Raw genomic sequence first — 23,564 nt, 5'->3', positions numbered from 1 at the left:
CTATTGGCTTGCATGCGCGTACCAGTCCCATTTTTTTCAGTTTGTTTCTTTATAAATTAATAAAATGAAGCGTCTAGTTTCAAAAGCCCTTAAAACGACTTTTGACAGTTCTGAGAAAAGTGAGAAAAAGTCATATCTATTGAATGCCTAAACTTTATGTATTTATTATTTGATTTATACACTATAAAGAGTATAATATTTAGTATCCTTTACTCACTTTTCGCATATTTTACTGAGAGAATATATTAAAAATCAAATGATTTTCATTTTAGGGGACTTTGAAACTCAACTACCGTTTTAGGGTTTTTGAAATTAACATGTATGATTTTAGGGGGTAATGCATGGAGGGGCGCATGAGGAAATTGCAAAAGGCGTCCTGTGGTTATATTTCTTGGAGAAAAAATAAATATGTTTTGTACAAATTAAAAAAATATTTATTCGAAGTAGGTAACTAAAATTAACAATATAAATTATTATCTTAACGATATAGAATACATACATATTACAAATTACATAATTAAAAATATTACAAATAATAATGAAATAGAACAGTAGTCTATACTTATATAAAACAATGAATGTTTGTTTGTCCCGTATGCGTTCCTATACCATTCATCCGATTGCAATGAAACTTTGGTGAGTTATTATGTGCACACCCGCGAAGGTTTTTGAATTGGAAAAACTATATTTTTTTCTTCTTCATTCTATCTTATTTTATTTGTTTGACTCCTATACCATTCATCCGATTGCGATGAAACTTTCGCCAGTTGCTGTGCGCACACCCGCGAAGGTTTCTGAATTATTACAACCATCTTCTTCTTCTTCTATCTTATCTTCTTGTATTCGTGTGCGTTCCTATACCATTCATCCGATTGCAATGAAACTTTCGTCAGTTGCTGTGCGGACACCCGCGAAGGTTTCTGAATTAGTACAACTATCTTCTTTTTCTGAATTAGAACAACCATCATTCTGAAACCGGTGAGTTATTGTGTGTACATCTGCCAAGGTTTCTGAATTAGAAAAATCATCTTCTTCATTCTATTTTCTTTTATTCGTATGGTTCCTATACCATTCACCCGATTGCAGTGAAATTTTCGTCAGTGGTTGTGCGCACACCCGTAAAGGTTTCTGAATTAATATAACCGTATTCTTCTTCTTCTTCATTCTATCTTCTTTTACTCATATGGCTCCTATAAAATTCATCCGATTGCGACGAAACTTTCGTCAGTTGCTGTGCGCACACCCATGAAGGTTTCTGAATTAGTACAACCATCTTCTTCTTCTACTTTTCTATCTTCTTGTATGCGTGTGCGTTCCTATACCATTCATCCGGTTGCGATGAAACTTTCGTCAGTTACTGTGCGCACACCCGCAAAGGTTTCTGAATTAGTACAACCATCTTCTTCTTCTTCTATTTGTATGCGTTCCTATACCATTCACCCGATTGAAGTGAAACTTTCTTCAGTTGCTGTGCGCACACCCGCGAAGGTTTCTGAATTAGTACAACCATATTTTTCTTCTTCTATTTGTATGCGTTCCTATACCATTCACCCGATTGGAGTGAAACTTTCTTCAGTTGCTGTGCGCACACCCGCAAAGGTTTCTGAATTAGTACAACTATCTTCTTTTTCTTCTTCTTCTTTTATTCTATCTTCTTATATTTGTATACGTTCCTATACAATTCATCCGATTTCAGTGAAACTTTGGTGACTTGTTGTGCGGACGCCCGGAAAGGTTTCTGAATTAGTACAACCATTATTCAGAAACCTTCGCGAGTGTGAGCACAGCAACTGACGGAAGTTTCATCGCAATCGGATGAATGGTATAGCAACGCATACGAATAGAAGAAAATAGAATGAAGAAGAAGATGATTTTTCTAATTCAGAAACCTTGGCAGATGTGCACACAGTAACTTACCAAAGTTTTATCGTAATCGGATGAATGGTATAGGTATTGTGTACATATAATTATTTATATTCTAGTTAGTGGCTGTCCCTACTTTATATTTTGTTATTATGCATTTTTAAATATTTGTATAGAAAATAATAAGTTGGTAAAACCGGTCCTTATAATTAATAAAATATGTGAAAAAAGTATTTAGTCAATTGGTACATATTTAACGTTTTCAATGGTAAACTGTAATTATTTTAAATCAATTAATGTTATAATCAACAATAGGGACAGTATGATGAGACACTACTGTATTATTGGACAAATAACACGCAGAAATTGTCAATATTCACTTGCCGTTTTTGGCGTTCGATATTGATTTCCCATATTTATTTTCTTTCTAAACGCTTTCTTCACTCATTGGGCTGACGTTTCAACACAATAATCAATTCAATATTCATTATAAATATCGAAAAACACTATTAACCTACAGAGCGATCAACATGAAGTCACTTTAATTTAGTTCCGGTAGACATATTGAAATCCGTATCACATGACCATCAGAGCAGCCGCTAATTGGCTTATTCATTTTAGGGAGATTTGAAATTCACACGAAAACTGTTTTAGGGGGTTTTGAAATTAAGCCTAATTTTTGATAATAAATATTGAGAGTTTTAGGCTTTTTTTGAAACTATAACTTTGTCCAACATATAGTGGACAAAAACATATCTCTAAATATATATCTAACTCAAAATTTTATGAAAACCGTTTTAAGGGCTTTTGAAACTAGGCGCTTCATATATTATACACCCACATTTTAAAACAGTTTGATAATCTATACGAAACCTTTATATATATAAGCTTTACAAAATCCATTTTGACGTTTCTTACCATCTTATCGCGTGCGCAATTTTTTGGTGCGGACGCATATCTTCAGTGCGCGCGCATTGCCACCGATGTATATCACGCCATGCGCGCTCAAAAATACTGGCCGGTAATAAATTGGATCATGCGCGAGGAAACTAACGATTGTCCGAATGCTACCGACCGGTTATGTAATCGTCCATGCGTGGTAGGCCTAAGTGCTCAGCCGTAGTGGTTTGGCGAGCGTGGCGCGGCGGCGTCTTGCGAAACTCAAACGTATAACCGTGTGTGAAATGTTCGTAGACAGTGTCTTTTTGGGCCATAATACACACGGTTATACGTTTGAGTTTCGCAAGACGCCGCCGCGCCGCGCCCGCCAAACCACTACGGCCGAGCACTAAGGTTTTGATTTTTTTTGACTACAAAGTCTCTATTACCCTCGGGAAATAATTATTTTCGCATACGCCACATCGCGTAAATTTCTATTTTCATATGCCGCCGATTTGATTCTCCACAAACATGGGAATATTTTATACATGTCCATAAGGTTCGTAATAAATTGGCGAGAGAGATTACGAACCTCCATTTGTGACGAACGTAGTAAAACGATTTGACGTACGACACACGTGAACGATTAAACGTGGTAAAATTGTTAAAAATTGACTTGACGTACGGCACGCGTGAAAGATTGGACGCGACCAACCCCACTCTTTCCGCTGTTCGCTACGCGACTTTATTAAGCCGCGTTGAGACGGTCCAAGTACGATCCAAGTGTACTTGGTTCGAGTGCCATCCAAGTGATAGCTTCATACCTAGGGGCGGCATGGTATATGAAAGTATGGTGAAGCCGGAATGTATGGTGAAAAAGTATGGTGAAACCGGTTGGTAATCAATTTGCGGCAAAATTTCCACGTTAACATTATATTATATGGGTACGTTATAATGACCAAAGTAAATCCTCCGTGATGCCCTGCATTTTTTTTATCGCGTCGCCATTTCTCGTGAGTTATCGGCTGTTGTCGGCATGCTTCATTCAGTTGTATGAGGAAGCCAAATCGTTGCCTATTTTTACTTTTAATACATCTATGCTTCATACTAATTATTCCTATCCAAGTTAACTTGGATGAGTAGGACGCGGTCCAAGTAGCTTGGATAGAAATAATTAGTATGAAGATGTCTCATACGAGTGCACTTGGATGGCACTCGGTCCAAGTGTACTTGGATCGTACTTGGACCGGGTCAACGCGGCTTTAGACACACGGTCATTCCCGTGCGACATCGCGCACACGAGGCTTTCACGCAGACAAGATTGTGTGTGTGCGCAGGCCGCTATTGTATAAAGAGATTGGTTGGGTACCTATCATGTTATTAAAGATAAACCTACCGTTTTACCTATTTTCTTGATGGTTATTAAACAATCTCATTCTATTGTATGTTTAATATTATTATTATTGAAGCAAAAATGACTATAATTTATGGTATAATATTGCTTTGACATACTTGACAGAGATTTTCAAATAATTTATCAATAAAATTGATATCAAAATTAGAATTACGTACAAAAATGTACCTACCTACCTACACAAGTACCGACCGTTGGAACTATCATTATTTCCCCAAAAATATTCAGAAAATATTATTTTATTTAGTAACCTGGTTCTGGTAACCCTCTTTGCGGCTAAATTGAGAAACTTCACATGCGTTGTTTTTCGCTATAGTCATTTATGGTGCTGCCGTTTTTCTAAATCTCACGAATATTTATATAAACATAGTGAGATTCTACATTTATTGTAGAAATGGTAATAATCAACATCATTATCTGAGTATATACCGCGTTTTTTTTATTTGTAGTAGTACTTTCTCAGGAATTTACATATTTCGTTTGACATTCATCTATGTGGTTTGTCATGAGTTTATTAAACCTTTAAATAAAATGCATTTCGATTAATTCCAGGACGTGTTCCTCATGATCAGAAGAAAAAAGCGCACTATATTTACTGATGCCAAAGACACTACGACGGTTCTCGAGTTAAAGAAAATGATTGAAGGTAAGATCTCACACTACTCTTTAAAGTAAATATCAACTTCTGACTCAGTATAATTTATCAGTTAGTTATGCTGTCTTTAATTTTTATTATTCTTTCTTTTTTATATATAACTATTTTCGGTAATCATACAGTACTCCATATAGTTTTTGTGATCGAGGTCTTTTGAGACCAAAACCTATTGTAACTCAATAATAAGTAGGTTGTCTTAGGTTTTGGGTTGTTTTTCAGTAGGTTGTATTAGGTTTTTCGTCTCAAAACACTAACCACAATGACGATATGGAGTACTATAAAATTACCCTATTTTCTGTTTTATTTTTTAAAAGGAATCAATATTGTACACATTATAGGCTCTTATCATTATGTACCATTCAATTTATGATACTTTTGTTATTTTAATTAATCATTCATTATACATGAACCCGTTGCAATATCTTATATTTATAATATCTTATATTTATGGAATCCACAGAAAACCTCTGTTTAATAGAAAACATGGTAGGTATTTTCCTCTCCATTTTCATTTTGTTCTATATCTTTTATGGCTAATTAGTATGTTACTAACGATTTTTTCTTAATTCGAAGCTATGTAAATATTGCTTGAATATAAGTACAGTATAACCCCTATTTTACGTTTTTTAAGGGAACATTAAAATTTTATGTTTCTAAAAAAATATCGTTTTATTAAAAAACAACATTCAATTTAAATTTTTATTGAAAAAATCATGTATATTAGTGAGATATCCAGGGTTCCAGCGGCTAGCTCAAGCGTTGATCGAACCCCGGATTCACAAAAAAAGTTAAACGATTGGAGTGGAAATAAAACAAGGTCTTTCGTGTTCGTAACGTGGTCTTGTCTTATATTTTTTTTTTGATTTTTAGTTTCACAAATTTATATCTGGGTTTTTACAATTATAGTCGCAGGTCCGTACATATTGGAAAAGGGACGCTTACTCACTTTTTTTTTCTCTTTTTAAATTCCCCGTACCCACGCCGACCAGCAAAAAGGACTCTCGTGATTGGCCAAATTTTATCGCGTGATCCTTTTGATTTGACTAATCACAAGGACCACCTCGGCGCAGGCGCGCGGAGATTTTAATGTTGCCGGCAAAATTTATTAGATTTAAATACTTATATTTTATACATTATATTTAGTCTTAAAATTATCTCTTTCATCCATCATCATTTATACTTTTTAAATCAAATTAAATTTATCTTAATTACACCTCCGCCCAGTATATGATTTTCACACACGTTTTTACGTAGTTACGTTTACGTACACAAAATTTACGTAGTTGAGCAAGGAATCAGATTAGATGTTTTATGAAGCCGTTTCTAGAGGTCAGGGTTACGTTTCGACTTATGACTACTAAATGATTATTTTACACCGGGAGAAGCCCGCCTGTAACAGGGGTGTATCATTAGTTTGTTGCATTTTTGTTTTTTTGTTATGTAATTTTCTTTCAAGACTACATAAACATTTAAAAGTGTCATCTTGGATATCAACAAAGTTTGTAAAGTAGGTTTTTAAACCATCGGTGAACCTTATTGCTTCTTCTTTTGTTGGAATATCAACCTCTTCTTCATCAGACAGTTCTTCAGAAGCGCGCGTAACTCGCATATTTTGAATATTTCCAACGTAAATCGCGGGAAAGAAAAACGTAAATGCGGGTATTAAATGTACTGAAATACATCGGGACTGAAAAAATTACACGCAATTGCCGGGAAAACGTGAATTCCGGGCACTTAAAAACGAGGTTATACTGTACTTTAAAAGGGTACACGAGTTATTTTCAACTTTTCGAGACACTTTTTTTTCATAACAGACTTTGTATGATCGATTGTTTCGAAAGGTAGATTTATATTTATGTGAATATAAAGTATTTTTTATATTTGTTTATTTATCCAATTTTCAGAGGTTATTGTATAACCCAACGCAAACAAAACATACTTCATAGAATTTTGCATTGAAATATGATAAATAGAATTATAATAATTTGCAACTATAAAATAAGTACGACGTCCGAGCGGCTAACGTGTCAGCATGTAATGTCGTGTGTCCCAGGTTTTAATCCTGGGTCTGGCAAATACACTTATTGCTTTCTCAGTGTTTGTTTGAAGTATGGACCTAATATTGTCAAGCGAGTGACCAACATCCATTTCTCGTAAAAACAAAAATCTGTTTGTACAAACATACACTCCGTGGAGGCTCGTATGATCTTAGGATCGGACATGATCGACAAAAAAAATTATAAGCGATTTTGTTTTTTGATATATTTTCAAATTCGTTCCTTAAAACGTAAAGAATTCCACCAGCCGGAACAATTTACAATAAAAATATTACTACTTACTAAGATATCTGTCCAATCGTGTATCAGATTTATCTAACAAGCGACGTATTGCTAAGTAGAATGATGTGACGGCAGAAATTTTCGTACGCCGCCAATTTGACCAGAATTGAAAAAAATAAACATTTTGAGATATTTCTTAAAACCGTACATATTATTTAAAAAAACAATTATATATTAAAATGTTTCAATAAACATAATATAAATAAGTTGTGCCAATTTTAGTTAAATTTATTGTAATATAAAATCTGGCTGTTGGTCCATTATTTCCCCTTTTAAATCTGTCTTCATCGGGTGAAACAAAATTATAGAATATAAATCAATTCAATGATCCCAGCACGAATCAATCAAATCACATATTGTGTATTTTTCAGTCTGTACTCAGGTTGTACATCGTGACTAACGTACGGGCTTCATGTTTTACAGGTATACTGAAAGTCCAGCCATCGAACCAAATGCTATTTAACAAAGATAATCAAATGATGGAGGATGAGAAAACTTTGCAGGAATACGGACTGACTTCTTCCACGGCCAAGGCCCAAAGTCCAGCACCTATAGGACTAGCATTAAGGTACAACAAAATGACCATAGTATTGATAACACTATCAAACTACTTCTTTTTAATGTGTTCATTTATCTATTGGACAAACTTTGAACTGTCTACGTATTATCAAAATTTCATTTTAAAAAATGAAACCATTTGCAGTTATCAAGTGTTTTTTTGAACCCGATAGAATCTGAAATTGTAAAAAATTAGCTTTCAATCATTTTTTTGTGGCATATCCACACCCCCTCGCACTTAGCCCACTTCTGTACAGCTATTCTTAACAGTTAACACTTTAGCATGTTTCCAGTGGTTCAAATTAACACGGAAGCAATTCCATACTCAAGGCGGTTATCTACAATAATTGGTAAATTTGTAATACGGCGAAAATTTAAGTTGATAGACATGTCGTGTGAAATACGTCTCTTATTTGCGGACCTCAGTCAAATTCGGGTATGTTCATGTTGGCGTATCTGTGGTTTTTTCACCTGAACCTAGAAATTTTGTATTGAAACGTCAAACAAGAATTGAACATATCAACATAACCAAGGAATTTTATTAGTCATGTCATTGCAGTATGTATTAAAGTAAAGATGTTACTACTAGCCACTCGATATTTGACAGCTCGTGGGAAACTATAAATTGACACCCGTGACATAGATTATCTTTCAAAAGTCGCATCTCACATCTTAAATTTCAATATGGAATTGACGTACTCTATCTCGCTCTAAAAGTTAACACAGCCAAGAGAGGGGGTGTTAAAAGATAACACGTTTGACAGTTAACTTCTTGATATATTTATCATATTCAGCTCTTTTAGGTGATGGGTGATATGTTGGAACAATCTCGTTGGTAGCTTTCTGCCATTTCATGATGTACGTGGCCGTAGTACAGTCTCCGCATTTTTATATGTCATGTGATTATTATTGTTCACCATTTTAAAATGTATTGATAAAATTGTCCCAAATTTAGTAATCTGTACCTTGGCGCTGAAAGTCTACAAGTCATATTTTTATGTGTACAGATTTAAAAACGTTAGGTAATGGTATGGCATTAAAAAGATACGTAATTCTGAAACGACTGGGGGTTAATTATACTTTAGAGATAAAAGATTGTTCTCTTATATAATTATACAAATGTGACTTCTAGACTTTTAGTTCCATGGTAGTTCTAACATTACAAACCTTACGATTGCCTACCTTTGTTATTGATTACCAAATAGTACTTACCATCTCGTGTTAAAATTTAATTTCAGGAAAGACAATGGCGAATTTGAAATACTGGAACTGACTCCATTCTCCGCCCCCCCTGATCTCCCGGACGTTATGAAATCACAAGAAAGCAATGGCCAAGAGCAGGCGGCATAAATTATATCTTAAGAACATGACATTCAATTTCATCACATATTATTAAATACTGCGATACAATGAACGTATTGGTGGACGGATTCACGTCTCGAATTTGTTCACGTAATTATTAGCCAATTATTTAAAAAAAAAAATCATTGAATTGACATTTATCGTCATTATGTAAAAGAGTTCATAAAGATTATTTTTTTTATAATGATTATTTGAATTTGTGTTAACATAAACCAATGCTCATTTGATTATCTTAGTTAGGAAATGGAGTACTGATGATTAAAGGGGTACAAGTGACAGAAGAGAACAATGACTTTTGATATAACCACACACTTATTTAACATTTAACCACCCCGTACGAAAAGTTATAAGCATTTTTTACACTTGTTTTTAGTTACAGTTTCAACGTAGGTATCTAATTTTAAACTAAACTTTTTGGCCTGATTTTTTTCTAAGAATAGTAATATTGGTTTATCTGAGAACAAGACGCGATTTACAGATTATTGAAAATATTTAACGTTGAATTCGATTAAGTCAACATTCACTTCTATGTATTCCTTCAATCTTCAGTTTCTTATCAATAATCCTCCTTAAACTTATTGTCCAATGTTAAATGTTCTAATAGAGTTCTACGTAAACGCTAGTGCAATTAATGAATGAAATGTGCTGCCTAAAAATATTCTATGTGTGTATTTTCTTTCCTAAAATTCCTTTGGAAATTGAAGCAATATTTTGTACTGGTAAATGAAAATGTAAAAGGGAAGTTTGTACATATTTGAATGTTCTGTCGCCAATGCGATCTGATTTCTTTGTCAATTGGAGGTGTCGTCGACTGCCATTTAAATCTTTTTTTTTTTAAATAACGTTTGGAAAATACGTGTATGAATTGTATTATTCGAAATTGAAAAATGATATTTTTAAAACTGTTACTGATTTAACTAGACAATTGAGATTCTGAAGATTAATGAATACAAGTGACGTGAAATTTAAAAAAAAACAGGAATTTTCTCTTTACTGCATGACTGTTTAATCTTATAAGAATTTTATTTCTAACAATGGAAAATTTTTCGTAGATAACAGTATAAAATATTATTTGATGGTTTGGTTTATCTTGTCTTTTAAACAGTAAAAGCATAGTACGTAAATATAATATTTTTCCATATTAATAATAGATCATTTTAAAACAAGATCTCATTTACAGAACTAACAATAGTATATTAAATTCATTATTTAACTCAACTTAGTCACCGATGCACTTGTACTCGTTCAATCCTCAGCAACTGACTAAAAGTGATAATCGATTTTTTTTTTAATCTAGCAGGCAGTTTAATTAATATATTTATATTTTTGTGTGTGCTGCTCATTTTATAATACTAGATTAATAAATGCTATTGTCTTTTTCTTACTTAACACAATATCTAAATTCTGGGAAACTAAATATTTTATTTCACCATGCGATATTTAGGTGACTAGACCCTTTATTAGTGTGTAAGTAACTAAAATAATCAATTCTCTTGTATTCCGTTCGATATCTTGGATTTGATGTTAACTGTATTTTAAAAAATCATAACTAATTTTAGTGAGTTGTATAATTTAAAAAAAAATTAATTATTCTTTGGAATAATTTTACATCGGTAAAATATTGGCAGATTAAATGTAATATTCATTCATTCATCAGGTTTTATAAAACAAAAATTATTGCAGTATTATTTATTCACTTTTCCTCACAATGGTTTATAAAAGAGTGTACCACAATAACAATATTACAATTCTTAATTGGTTAATGTTGTTAATTCAAGCCTTTTTCTACAATAAATTATTGTTAATGTCGTTTTGTTTCATTAAAAATATTGTACAATGTGTGTATGGATAATAAACGACAGAATTCAAATGAAAATTTTTTATTCACTGTGTTTTAAAATGACTCTTAGTGAGAAAGTCCACAAGAGGTGGCGTGACGAGATTAGGAATTCGCGAAGTTTTGCCAAAGCACACAAAAATCAGATGTTCCCAACTGCCCATGTTAACATGGAAGTAGGGAGATCTAACCTTGTCGTTACCTCGAAAGATAGATCAACGCAGTGTTGCCATCTTTTTCTATAGTACAGGCGTAAAAGTTATAGTATTTCTGAAAAATATATATAGTACAGGAACATTTTTCGTCTTCAATCCTTTAAAATTATAGTATTTTGGTATATTTGGCGTAAAAATATAGTATTTAACATTTTTCGCGGAATTAAAATTATAGTATTGTACTATAATTATAGTACGGTTGGCATCACTGGATCAACGGCATGTTCTTTTAACATTTTCTATCTGACCTCTGATATTTTCTATCTGATCACCAAAAATAGGGCTAAGTGGCCTGATCAAGGCATTGGCGGCTTTAACTGATCCGTTCATCCCATTTCCCCTGTGGCCTCCGCAATTCAGGCTGATCGCGGACAATAAATTTTGTTATATGTGAGTGAGCGAGAAAGATCCTACATGCATGATTCCACACATGTCGATTCCTGACACATGGCACATGTCAAAACAAGTGGAGGACAAAAGAAATCGATCGCAATATAGCGAATTACAACTCATCAGAGTCGAGATGAATATCGGTTACCTATATTAGAACACAATATTATAATTTTGTTGAATAGAATGAATGCTTATGCCATCGCCTCCCGTGGGTTTTGTATTGTAGGACAAATCCCCTGTAATGTACATCACAACTTCCCAAGAGTGTGAAATTAATCGACAATCTGATTATCTATGAAATCGATTTAGAAGACTAACTGTAAACCTAATTTTGACACTTCTCAGGAGATTCAAAAAGATTTCTGTATGCGAGAGGTACACTATGAAAAGTCTGTATTGCCAAATTAATGATTATTTAAGGGGGGACATGCTCAGCGTAGGTCAAAATGGAGCTTTTATTCTATTTTCAAAGTATGATCCTCGACATTCCTTAAACATTGTAGATAATCTATTTATATAATTTTGAAGCCTTTTTATTCTTTATATTTATTTTAAACATTTGATGACTGCATAAAGTATTTTTATTACATAAAATAGTATTCCTTTAAACCTCTCGCTCTAAAGTTTTAGAATATAGTCATATTTCAGTACATCCATGTGCAGTGGTGTTAAGATTTTTTACATTTATTAATTTTTAAACGCATTTACAAAACTATTAGTAAAATTAATGTTAACATTATATAGTGACATATTTACGATAAAAAATTATATTGATAATCTCTGTGATCCCAAATTTGACAAGAATTAGGCATTTTATTATTCAAAAAATGGGCAAGATTAACACATTTGAAGATAATTCTAAAGATTCTAATTCTGTCTTTGTCTTTGAACATTCAAGTGTGATAAACATCCTACGAATAATGATTGCTTTATAATAATTATTGACCAAAGAATAAGGTAGTGTTTTTTTGAAATACACCATTTCTTTTGGCATTCCCCAGTGGTTAAGCTACACAGATTACATACAGATTTTATGAGTTAGTTTCATGCAAAACATCTCTTTGGTGGTGACATGACCTACTTCTCCCATTAAAAAACAATTTTATTGACCTAGGTACAGTAAAATCAAAACGATAAAGCGGTTTGTCGGTTGCGTGCGTGAGAATACGTGTACGAAAGAATAAGTCGGTTTCTCGATGGCGGTACTCCACCACTCCCATCTTTCAAATGAATATATTGCGTGTGCAGAAATCACCGCCTCTGGAAGGAGTTCAGTTATAGTAATCTCAATGTATTTCAAGTATATGAGTCCGAAAGAAGAAATGGACATGCTGCTGGATGCAATCCTCCGCGACAGAGACATCGTCATTTGACCCGACGCTAACTCGCAGCCTCCACTTTGGGCACCTGTTGGCCATCACACGGGTGGCGGCGAATATGTCAAGAAACTCGTAGCCGAGCGTGACCTATCAGTCATCAACAACATTAACAGCCCGCCTACTTTCATAACGAGGCGAAGGGAGTTCTAATATTGACATTACGCCGGTGTCTGACCGAACCCTCAGTCGAGTCAGTGACTGGCGGGTGGAGGAAGACTCCTCCATTAGGGATCACAGGTTATTAACAATAACGTTTGCTATGTGCTCCACACCAGTCAATGTATTTGTTGGATCCCCAGGACTTGCATGACAATTTCGATCGAAACATGGAGGCTGGAAAAGGTTCAAAAGTGTCATCACTAGAAAGCTCGATAGATCTTTCAGGAAACCTCTTCCCAATGCTCAAATGGCCGCATCATTATTAATGCTGTAGAATCTTCTTTGGGCAGCTGCGATCCCAAACTTCCAGGACTACCAGCCTGGTGGACGGAACACATTTCTGACCTCCGAGCTCTCAATAAAAGAGCTAGGCAGACTACCATCGCACACCACATCTTCACTTCAGCGCATAGATGCACCAGACGTAGATACAAGGACGCCATTCTCCAAGTCAAAAAGGATCACTGCGACTTTGTCACTACTGAGGATGGCTCGGACCCATGGGGTCCACCGTATCGCGCCATTAAAATTGGACTTTGCCCAACCAACATTGTTAGTGGCATTGAGCGACCTCTAGGTCGTGGATTCACCAGTAATAGAAATAGCCACGATTCTACTTGATGCCCTCATACCACAAAATGATCCTTCCACAGATGATGCGATCCTTCAGCAGGCCCGTATTGTGGCAGCGCTGCCATATAAAGTCACCACTTCGCCATTACCATCTGAGCATGATATCGATGCTATTTATCAAAGCCTTCACGTTGGCAAAGCATCTGACCATGACAATTATAACATAATTGATATATTATACAATAATTAAAAATTCGATAGCCAAGCATGTTTGGGCTGTTGCAGCGCCAGAAATCACTTCTCTTTTCTGCAAATGCTTTTTTAGTGGTATTTTTCCGGATTGCTGGAAAAAAGGAATACTTATGATAATCCCTAAAGCCGGCAGCCGTCCTCTCTCTGACCCTAAGGCCCTACCGCCCTCTTGACACCCTTGCCTATACTCGGGAAGGTGTTAGAGCGTCTAGTGTGCACTAGACTTGAGACTCATAGAGACTGCACCACTCTCCCCGAACCAATTTGCCTTCAGGTCAGGTAAATCCACTGAGGATGTGATACAAAAAATTATCGACTACACTGAAACAGTAACAAGTAAATAAGTACTAAGCATTCTTTTAGACATAATGGGTGCCTTCGACAGTGCCTCCTGGCCATTAGTATTGTGTAAGCTTCGATTAAAATGTGTCTCGGGAGACATAATGCACAAATCCAAATTTATTTCAGTGACAGATCCATACTATATACCGGCAATACGGTAATCTCTACGAAATCCACAATGGTGTGTCTCTAGGCATTAGTATTTGGACACCTTCTATGGAATATCCTCTTTGATGACCTTCTGTCGATCCCGCTTCCACACAACCGCAGTATTTTTGCGTATGTGGATGACGCACTTTGGAAGCCACAATGACCTAGGGTCTTACTAACAAACATAATTCTGCTCCAAATAAAACAGAATCTATCCTCCTCAAGGGTGCAGCCAACCTCAGTTCAAATTTGCCTACCATCCTTATGGATAGTGCTATAGTTAAAGTCAAAGATAAGGTCACGTATATAAGCATTTTACTGGATGACAAATTATCATTTCTGCACCACCTCAAGACGTCAGTAGCTTACGCCAAAGCAGCTTACCGTCGGGTATCCTGGCTTACTGGAAGTAATTGGGGCCTTAAGTTCAGATCTCAGAAAAGCAAAAGGTTTAGGCAGGTTTTAATCGATTTTTAAAAACCTTTTTTATTTCTAGCGTAATTAAAACAAATAAGTACCTATGACAGACAAAGTGTGCATTATTTTCGTCGGATCTCCAGAGCCTACCTATACTATTATGGTTTGGTCGAGGTAGGGTTTAATTGAATTTTAAAAACTAAACACAAACTGTAAGTCTCAGTTCAATGAAAACAAATAAATCTGACTGACAAAGTTTAGTGTACACTATTTATGTTGAATCTCTACAGCCTACTTCCACCATCCACCACTGCAATACACATCCAGATTGTCCTGTACACATTTGCAACACAAAATTAGAGATAATATTATTCACAGTCCTGCTGGTATTAAATAATACAGTGATCACAATATTCACATCACAAATATAAGAATATAATCATTTCATCCATTTGTATTAGCTATTAAGTTTCGGTTCCTCCATCATTATGATTCTTCATTGTCACCCATGTCGTCACTCTTTTCGAACTCTTCGTATCTCATATCGGCTAAAAAGTCTTTGTACTTGTCCTTCAACGACCCAGAGCATGCGAGGTAATGTCCGCCCGAGTGCTCAGCTATTGTTGGATTATCAAAGCAGTTGGAAAGTGTGTCACTCATTTCTGAAAGAAAATATTTGTTGCATCAAAAGATATATTGTAAGAGGAAACGTCAGTGACAAAATATCACAGAGTCTGAAGACACTTATTTATAATTTACAGTATGTATACCAAAAGTATACTACACATAATACAATCATAGTGTGGTTGGTAACACTGCGCAAAAAAATGTTTAATCGCGTCCTTCTCAGTTTGGGAACTGCTGGACTACGTAATAAAATACACATATTATTTATTATTTTTTCAATTAATATACAGTCGAACTCGGTTATTACGATCACAGACATAGCGAGATCTCAGATGTGATGAGGAAACATTTGTTGACATTTTAGTTTATGATTTTCTCCATACATTTATTCACTTTTATAACGAGCTACTTATCGTATATACCGAGCAAAAATATTGTCAAAAATTTTCTTAAAACTGTTAATGTGTTGATCGTTTAAAAACATTTTCGACCCTAAGCAATAAAATCCGACCGTAGACTGATGCCGCCGGGATCGGATTACATTTATGACACTAGTTAAGTGTCTAAGTAACTAATTGGTGTTTTCACCGACAATATTGAAAAAATATCTACACATATGGTTGAAATTTCATGTAAAAAATCCAAGCTGAAGTCAGTAGGTACCTACCAGCGTTCATTACAATAAACAACTTCTTTTGTAGTTTATGAATGCCATGCTTGTTTCGGGGAAAAATTCTAATTGTGTATTTTTGTGTTATGTGACTGCTCATTTAAAAATACCTATTCTCTGATATAATGAGTAGTGCTTATAACGAGCAAATTCAGTCGGTCCCATCTTCCTCGTAATAACTAAGTTCGACTGTAAATATCGGATTTAAGTTGTAGGCTCTGTCACGTAAATAATGAAAATTTTCTAAACCTACTATAATTTTAATATGTAGTATTTTGATGTCGACGAGACGAAACCACAAAACTACATAATGTGTTTAAATGTTTATTCAAATAATGTTGGACACACATTTTTGTCTTCAATAATTATGCAACAAGATACAATATGTAGGTACATCTCATATTTCAGTTGACCAACATGTCAGTAGAATGACACATCAGCGCTGGAATCATTGGCGGCTTAATCCGGAAAAACCTAGCAGGTCAATTTTGAATATATTATTTTAATTTGCCTTTTCGTTGTATACTGAAAAGACGTATTGCAAATTGACTTTTTATACATTATAGAATAAGTGCTAGAAATTGTTATAGGTCGGTACCTACTAACCCTTCAAAAAATGTCCGTTTTTCATAACGCCAACCCATCGTTAACCGAAATTGCACATTACGCGTTATATTTTTTTGTAAATCGGGTCCACTTTTCTTTCTTTGCTTTTTGAAAAATCATCAATCACACGATTATAAAAATTGTCTATTTTTCCCACATATTTTTTTTCAATACTGAGCATTGCAAGAGCGGTCAGTCTATCCTGGCCCTATTGCGTAGAAAGGTTTTTATTCTTTTGAGAGTGGAAAAACATCTTTCACTTTCAACTGTTGTCATTGGTATGACGCAAATAAATTGGAGAACTTTGATCGACTCGGAAAATGTTTCGTTGAAATTATTGCTGAGTAAAAAATGTAGAAGAGAAACTGCACTAATAGCGCCATGCAAATCATATCGTTGATAAAACACCAATAATTCATTTTTTAACTTGATTATGTTTATTTCTTCTAACAGTTTTACCAAAATTACTTGACGTGTGGGAAAATTATTTTTAAAATCAGTGTAATTTTCTTTATTGAACAAATCGGATATAATGAGATGATCGTTGGATGCAAATCGTGCTTCCATTTCCATTATAATTGTATCACAGACTTCAATTGCTACTGCGTGCGTACTAACTGCTTCACAAAAATGTTATAAATCACCAAAAACTCCTTATATATTATTAAAATAACCAAAGGCATTCGTCAAAACCTGTCAACGAATCCGAACCGCATACACAGTTGCGTCTTGAGACCAATTATCTAGTCAGTGTTATCATTCTGTTTCATTTAATTAGGTGAAAAAATCTTTTGTCTCACACTCGGGCATTGCCGATATTACAGTAATTCACGCACCGTTACAAGCTTCGATCTCGTATTTTGTGTTATATCGATCTCTGTCTTATGTATGAGAAACGAGAGAGAAAATTTTATAAAAATATTCAATTTGGGTCAATTTTCAGACTGCCGGCGAACACAATATTTTTGTTCGGGGAATTATCGCCCAAACAAAAAAAGCCCAATAGAACTGGGTTGACACAATATCGCGCGCCCTATAATTTCAAATCCACCGATTATTATTAATATTATTATATATGACATTGCACATATTATTAATATTATTATGTCGATTGTAAGGTATTTATTTTGGCAGGTCAATGACCGAATGACCTAAAGGGGGAGCCGCCAGTGGCTGGAATAGAAAGTATATTACCTTTTGGAATGATTTTATCAGTCTCGCCAAATACGTGTAGTGACGGTAAATGAATTTCTTCATCATAGAATCCTTTGTGGACCAAACTTCCTGAGCAAAATCCCGAGGCAAGTATGGCAAATTTAAATTTGTATGGCAGTACTGAAAAATAAATAGGAATAATGTATTAAAACTCGATAAGAATTATACTACTGGGGAATTGTGTGTTTACTATGGCAGATAAAGAGTTCTTCTGCAATTACGAATTATTTTTTCTGTTCTGTTCGAACTATTTTTCACAATTACTTAAGTCAGGCAAATGTTTTTGGACAAATGATGCTCACCATTGTGAAGAGGACACAGTGTCGGTATTTCAACACTCATCAAAAGGCGCCAACATTTGCATAACATACCATTGTGAAGAGAGGCCATTACGGTTCTAAAGATCAGTGATCTTCTGTCGATAAGAAAACAGATTCTTGATGATTGTTTGTCATTATCTTCAGTTCGTTAGGTATGAGACATCCAGTGACAGAATTATAAGAGATGCCAGTATATACTACGAAAAACCACCTTTAATCAATAGATCTCTAATGCTATGTCTTACGTATAAACGTACAACCAAAAAAAGACTGTTTACGAACATTTTCACACACGGTTATACGTTTGAGTTGCGCGTGCCGCCCAACGCTTCGCGTGACTTCGGCCACGTAAAGGCAATAAAAATAAAAAATATTGACTTCACAATATTAAAAAAATATTATAAAATGAGGATTTTTTATTTTTATTACCAATAAAATCTATTACATAAATATTATTATAAATACGGTGCTGTGGGTCGCGGATTTGAACTCGAGGCTGATCAAAAGAATGTTGTTTTGTGAATTTGATCCAGTGCAAGGGCTCAATGCGTTGAACAAATAGTCAACAACTATTCATAGTTATCAATTAGTCTGGAAAATCAAAGTAATACTTACATCCTTTCTGTTGCATAGCTGCCAATATTCCGACCAAACATGCCCCTTGAGAAAATCCTAAAAGGCCGTGGAACGGTCCATGGTCTTCGAAAGCCTTTTCTATGAGTTTCAATGTCTCTGTAAAGCCAATGGCTGGCCCGCCAACTCTTTTCCCGCTAAAACTGAGATCTTCTCCATTGAACCACCAGCCTCTTTGATCAGCTTCTATATTTCAAAACATAAAAAGAATTATATTTACCATGAAACTCTTGTGTTGTTTATAAGACAAAATAGTTAGGTGCTTTTTACTGGTTCTCCGTCATCGTAATCTGTCAGTCGCTATTTTGGATTTTAGCTATCTTTTTGTCATCGAATTATAGTACGCGGTCCAAGCCATTATAGTATTTCGGCAAAAATTATAGGACGTGTAGAAAATGAAAGTTTTTTGTTTGTCACATAAACATAACGGAGAATTCGAGAAATTCCGATGCCCTGCTTTATTATAAAACCTCTAACGATCGCAACATATGAACCCTAACCGAACCGGCGAATTCAATTAATAGAATTTTTCAAAATTGTGGTATTTTTGACGTACTATACTTTTTTAACCTTTCTAACGCGGCAACTGACTTTAGTCAGCCTATACGCGCGAGTCATCCGCGCGTCAGCTGACTAAAGTCATTTCGATTTTCGTTTGCCTAGTACTCCTTTCGGCCAGGCGCGAATAATTCGAACATTGATTTAATTTATTCAGAAATCATCCTTCTCTTGACATCTGTCAATGGATAGCCTAAACTTTTGTTCTATCTAATTTAAATAAATATTTTTCGGGAGCGTGTCTTGAATAAAAAAATATCAGTCATCGGGCCAATTCAAATTTGCCGCGTATATAGTGTCTTATCGCTTCTTAGTGCATGTGCGTCGAAGACATTTGACTGACGTGTTTGTAACGATACGAGTTTGCGATATAATAAGTTATATTGTTTTTTAATGATTGAAAAACTATTTGGTGCGTAAACTGTTAAAAAGAATATTCGAAATTTACATTGATCAAAGTGAATTTACAAAATATTTTTACAAAAGGAATGCTTTTGGAGATTGCATTCATTCGCCTATCTGCTATTATATTATCCGCGAGTGAATAGTTTCGGAAAATAATTTGAACAAGATGTCATTTAAATATACCTAGGAGTCCGCGATTCAATATGTCTCTTTGTTTATCATTGATTAACATTTTTAAATACTATTTTCTGGTTATAGAATTAGGTGAAACAGACAAAAATTATTTATTTACCCTAGTTATCAGCCATTTATAAAGAAAAGACACGAACAATCAGATGCCCGTTCCCGCATAAATGCGGAAATTGTCGTATTACGCTACACCAGGTCCCGCGCTACTGAATTTTTATACACTGCGCGGCAAATCATCGTCTGCTGGTGTGAGACAGACACTTGAGAATTATTTTTTTCGTAACACTATTCAAAAGGGTTTGATTCATGACTACTATTTTTTTTTATGGAGAATTCTTCTTATATTTATAGTCGAAAATAACTCGAGTTACTTACTATCATGTCATTATAATAAAATAAGAGATTACCTATTCTAGTACCAGTGGGTCTATTCTATACTTATCGACCGCTAAAGTGATAAAGTAATAAATATTATCATACTTAGGGTAGGTTTGTATCAAAATGTTAGCACTTATTGTAACAATTACACGAAGTTGGTTTTTATTGTTGCAATAAGTGCTATATTTTAACAGCACCTATCTTGCTGCTGTTGAAATATCGCACTTATTGCAACAATAAAAACCAACTTCGTGTAATTGTTACAATAAGTGCTAATATTTTGATACAAACCTACCCTAAGTTTGATACAATTTATCACTTTAGTGTTCGATAAGTATAGAATAGACCCACAGGTTATTGAAGTAATATAATAAAAAAAAAAACAAATGAACTTGAAAATAAAATTGTGGTGACTATAAAGCATTTAGAAGTGCAAAAAGTGTTTGAAATTTAATATTTTACGAATTGTAATAGCCTAATAGGTATTCGAAAAATAAACCGTTTTGTTATAAACTATGTGTCATTCGATTCCATTCAGTTCGGGGTCAATGGTAGGTACAAACCAGGCACTGGTGGTAAGTACATTACTCTCAAATAGCCAGTAGTTCTCAAGGATGATTTATTTATACTCGACCTGCAGTGCTGCAATGTGTATGGGAGTTCAAATAAAAGTTACACAGTTTGAGATGTCCTGGATGCTATAAAAATGAGCTATTTATGACTGATATTTTTTTAACACACTCAACAAAAATGCTCATAAAAGTCATAAACCATATTATTATTCATTATGTGTATGACATATTTGTCGAAATCGTAGCCGTAGACTATAATACTGAACTGTTCTTACACTTGTTAATCTGTCATCGACGCATTAGTCCAGCACCATTTCGTAAGTGTCATGGCGCCGCTCGAGTAAGCCGGCATTTTTTCAATGAAGAAATCTTGTTCGTGATTTCTTATCAGTTTTAGGCGACGAATGTTTATTTTTAGAGTCACATAAAATATTAGGTTCTGTCATAATCATTTTTGAACTTGACTCCGATTTTTTACTACTCTATTTGTGTATGTTTGACTGACATTTATTACGATTTATTGATGCTTGAAATAACAACGCGCACTGTTGTACTAAGTCGGGATTCGTAACGCTTAGAAAGGGTTAATAGTACATTGACGAAAATGTAACTTTTCGAATAGTACGCGAACCAAAATGTACTATAATTATAGTTCAGTTGGCAACACTGTGCCCACTGACAGATGACAGCGAGCGGTGGCGGAGAACCAGTAAAAAGACCCAATAGTTAATTTAGTGTATCAGTTATCCAGAAAAACATTTATTTTTCTTCGCGCGTTTGACCCATAAAACAGTAATTAAGAACCTGACGGGGAAGCTAGATATGTTTTTAGCAGCTTGCGCCACTATTCTCTATATAATTAATGCATGTGAGGCCTTCCCGCATAATATCTCCATATTCAATCCGTCCCTGGTATCTGCCGGCTACTTCCTGCGACTCGTGCTAAAGTTTAGTGATTCTCGTGTGCGCGGTCGCTGAGGGTGCTTACCATTTTCACCGGTGTCGTCTTCGTCAGGTTTAACAGTGTGAGGACCGGTTAAAAATGTTAATTGGGCATATTTTGCAACTGTTTTACGGAACGATCCAATCTTTCCTTTGAATACATCTCCGTTTTGACGATAGCCGTGAAAGGCTAAGATATTCAATTTAGGTTTCTTAATCTCATTACGTTGTCCCCTATTTTCAGTCTGTGTATTGTTAGTGTCCATGATGAAACTAATTGAATTAACTGTTTGTTTGAAAAAGGTTAAATCAACTCCGAATTTGCTTCGGCTGTAAAGAACTGTCAAAATCATAGATGTCAGAAATCAGAATTATATTATCTATGGTCAGAATATTATCAAGTGTTTACCGTTCCATAAATAAAACAAGCACATACTGCAGGCAATCCAATTGACAATCCAAAAATCAACGGAAGAAAAGAGTCTACCTACGTCTCTTTGTACCCGACCCAAAGGCTAATGTTCCTAGAATTTTTATTTTTAAAGTAACAACTGCCACTGTGACGTTTAATAGTTTGTTTACAGGAATTGCAAATGGCCGACAATAATAAATTCGCTGCCTAGGCAATGGTACAATTCTAAACTATAATATAGGTACTGCATAATCGTGACGATTGCAGTATCATAGTGGCTGTGGCGAGTAAACTCAGTCACAGCTCACTTTGAGCGTAGCAACCTAAGTCTTGGACGTCTTCTCCCAGGACACTCCCAGGCCAATTCTTAAATGCTTCACATCACCAATTGACGAGTCCCGTGATACTCTCGATAAAGACCGAGGGTGGTAAGGGGCGGGTTTGGTGGAGGGAATTTAACTTCAATGTGGCTGTGGCCTGTGTATTCGCTCTTGACCCCCGCCTTGGCGTGCTGTCGCTCTCGCACCTGTCAACTGAGCTAGTCGCGTGCGCGGATATAAGCTTTCCCTGAGGATGCAGCGTGGTGGTTATCTCCGCCTACTTCAGCTTTAAGAGTACAAAGGAACACGTGGCATCAGTGCTCGACGGCATTCTACGCGCAGTTGGTGACAGGGATGTCATCATCTGTGCGGATGCCAACTTGCAATCCCCCCTCTGCGCGCCCGTGGATATCCCCCTGTGCGAGACGCGGATGTCATCGAGGAGCTGGTGCAGCAGCACAACCTGGTCGTCCTCAACGACCCCAACAGCATGCCGAGTTTTGTGTCGCACGCAAATCGCTGAAGCACTCACATCGACATCACCCTGGCCACTGAGTCCGTTGCGAGACGAATTAGCGGCTGGAGAGTCCATGAGAGCGCTTCCATGAGTGATCACCGGTTGATCACTTTTGAGCTGGCCGCTGACTCCTCGCACGATGGCGTCTCTGACGTATCCCCACCCCGCCTACGCGATTTAGAACCCGTTTTCCGGACCTACACTTAGCCGCCTCACGACTGACTGCAGACATCACCGGATCAGCCGAAGCTTTACTCGGACGCTGCAAGCCCAAGCCACCAAGCCAGTCGCCGTGGTGGACGCAGCATGTTTCGCGCCTGCGTGACCTTTTCATAAAAGCACGCAAGGCCCATCAACGTGCACGCCTGCGCAAGCAACCACCTGCCTCCATCGATCCCCTTGCAACCATGGCC

At 35.7% G+C, this 23,564-nt stretch overlaps 2 protein-coding genes across 2 annotated transcripts; one reads left to right on the top strand and one right to left on the bottom strand.

Moving 5' to 3' along the window:
- Positions 1-4,422: 4,422 nt before the first annotated feature.
- Positions 4,423-15,115, top strand: EloB (transcription elongation factor elongin B). The gene is made up of 4 exons (XM_085945434.1): positions 4,423-4,553; positions 4,709-4,802; positions 7,574-7,718; positions 8,947-15,115. The coding sequence occupies exons 1-4, from the start codon at positions 4,551-4,553 to the stop codon at positions 9,056-9,058; spliced, it is 354 nt and encodes a 117-aa protein (XP_085801560.1). The 5' UTR covers positions 4,423-4,550; the 3' UTR covers positions 9,059-15,115.
- LOC147073344 (esterase AGAP003155) lies at positions 10,351-22,240 on the bottom strand. The gene is made up of 4 exons (XM_085945432.1): positions 21,949-22,240; positions 18,841-19,044; positions 17,885-18,025; positions 10,351-15,449 (listed from the first exon to the last, which is right to left on the bottom strand). Exons 1-4 carry the CDS (start codon positions 22,166-22,168, stop codon positions 15,274-15,276), a joined length of 741 nt encoding a protein of 246 aa, XP_085801558.1. The 5' UTR covers positions 22,169-22,240; the 3' UTR covers positions 10,351-15,273.
- Positions 22,241-23,564: the final 1,324 nt, after the last annotated feature.

Source organism: Rhyacophila brunnea, unplaced genomic scaffold (assembly GCF_057557595.1).
Source record: "Rhyacophila brunnea isolate RB1 unplaced genomic scaffold, BYU_Rbru_1.0 scaffold_18, whole genome shotgun sequence".
In the NCBI taxonomy this organism is placed as follows: domain Eukaryota; kingdom Metazoa; phylum Arthropoda; class Insecta; order Trichoptera; family Rhyacophilidae; genus Rhyacophila; species Rhyacophila brunnea.
This window is presented reverse-complemented; position numbering and strand designations above follow the sequence as displayed.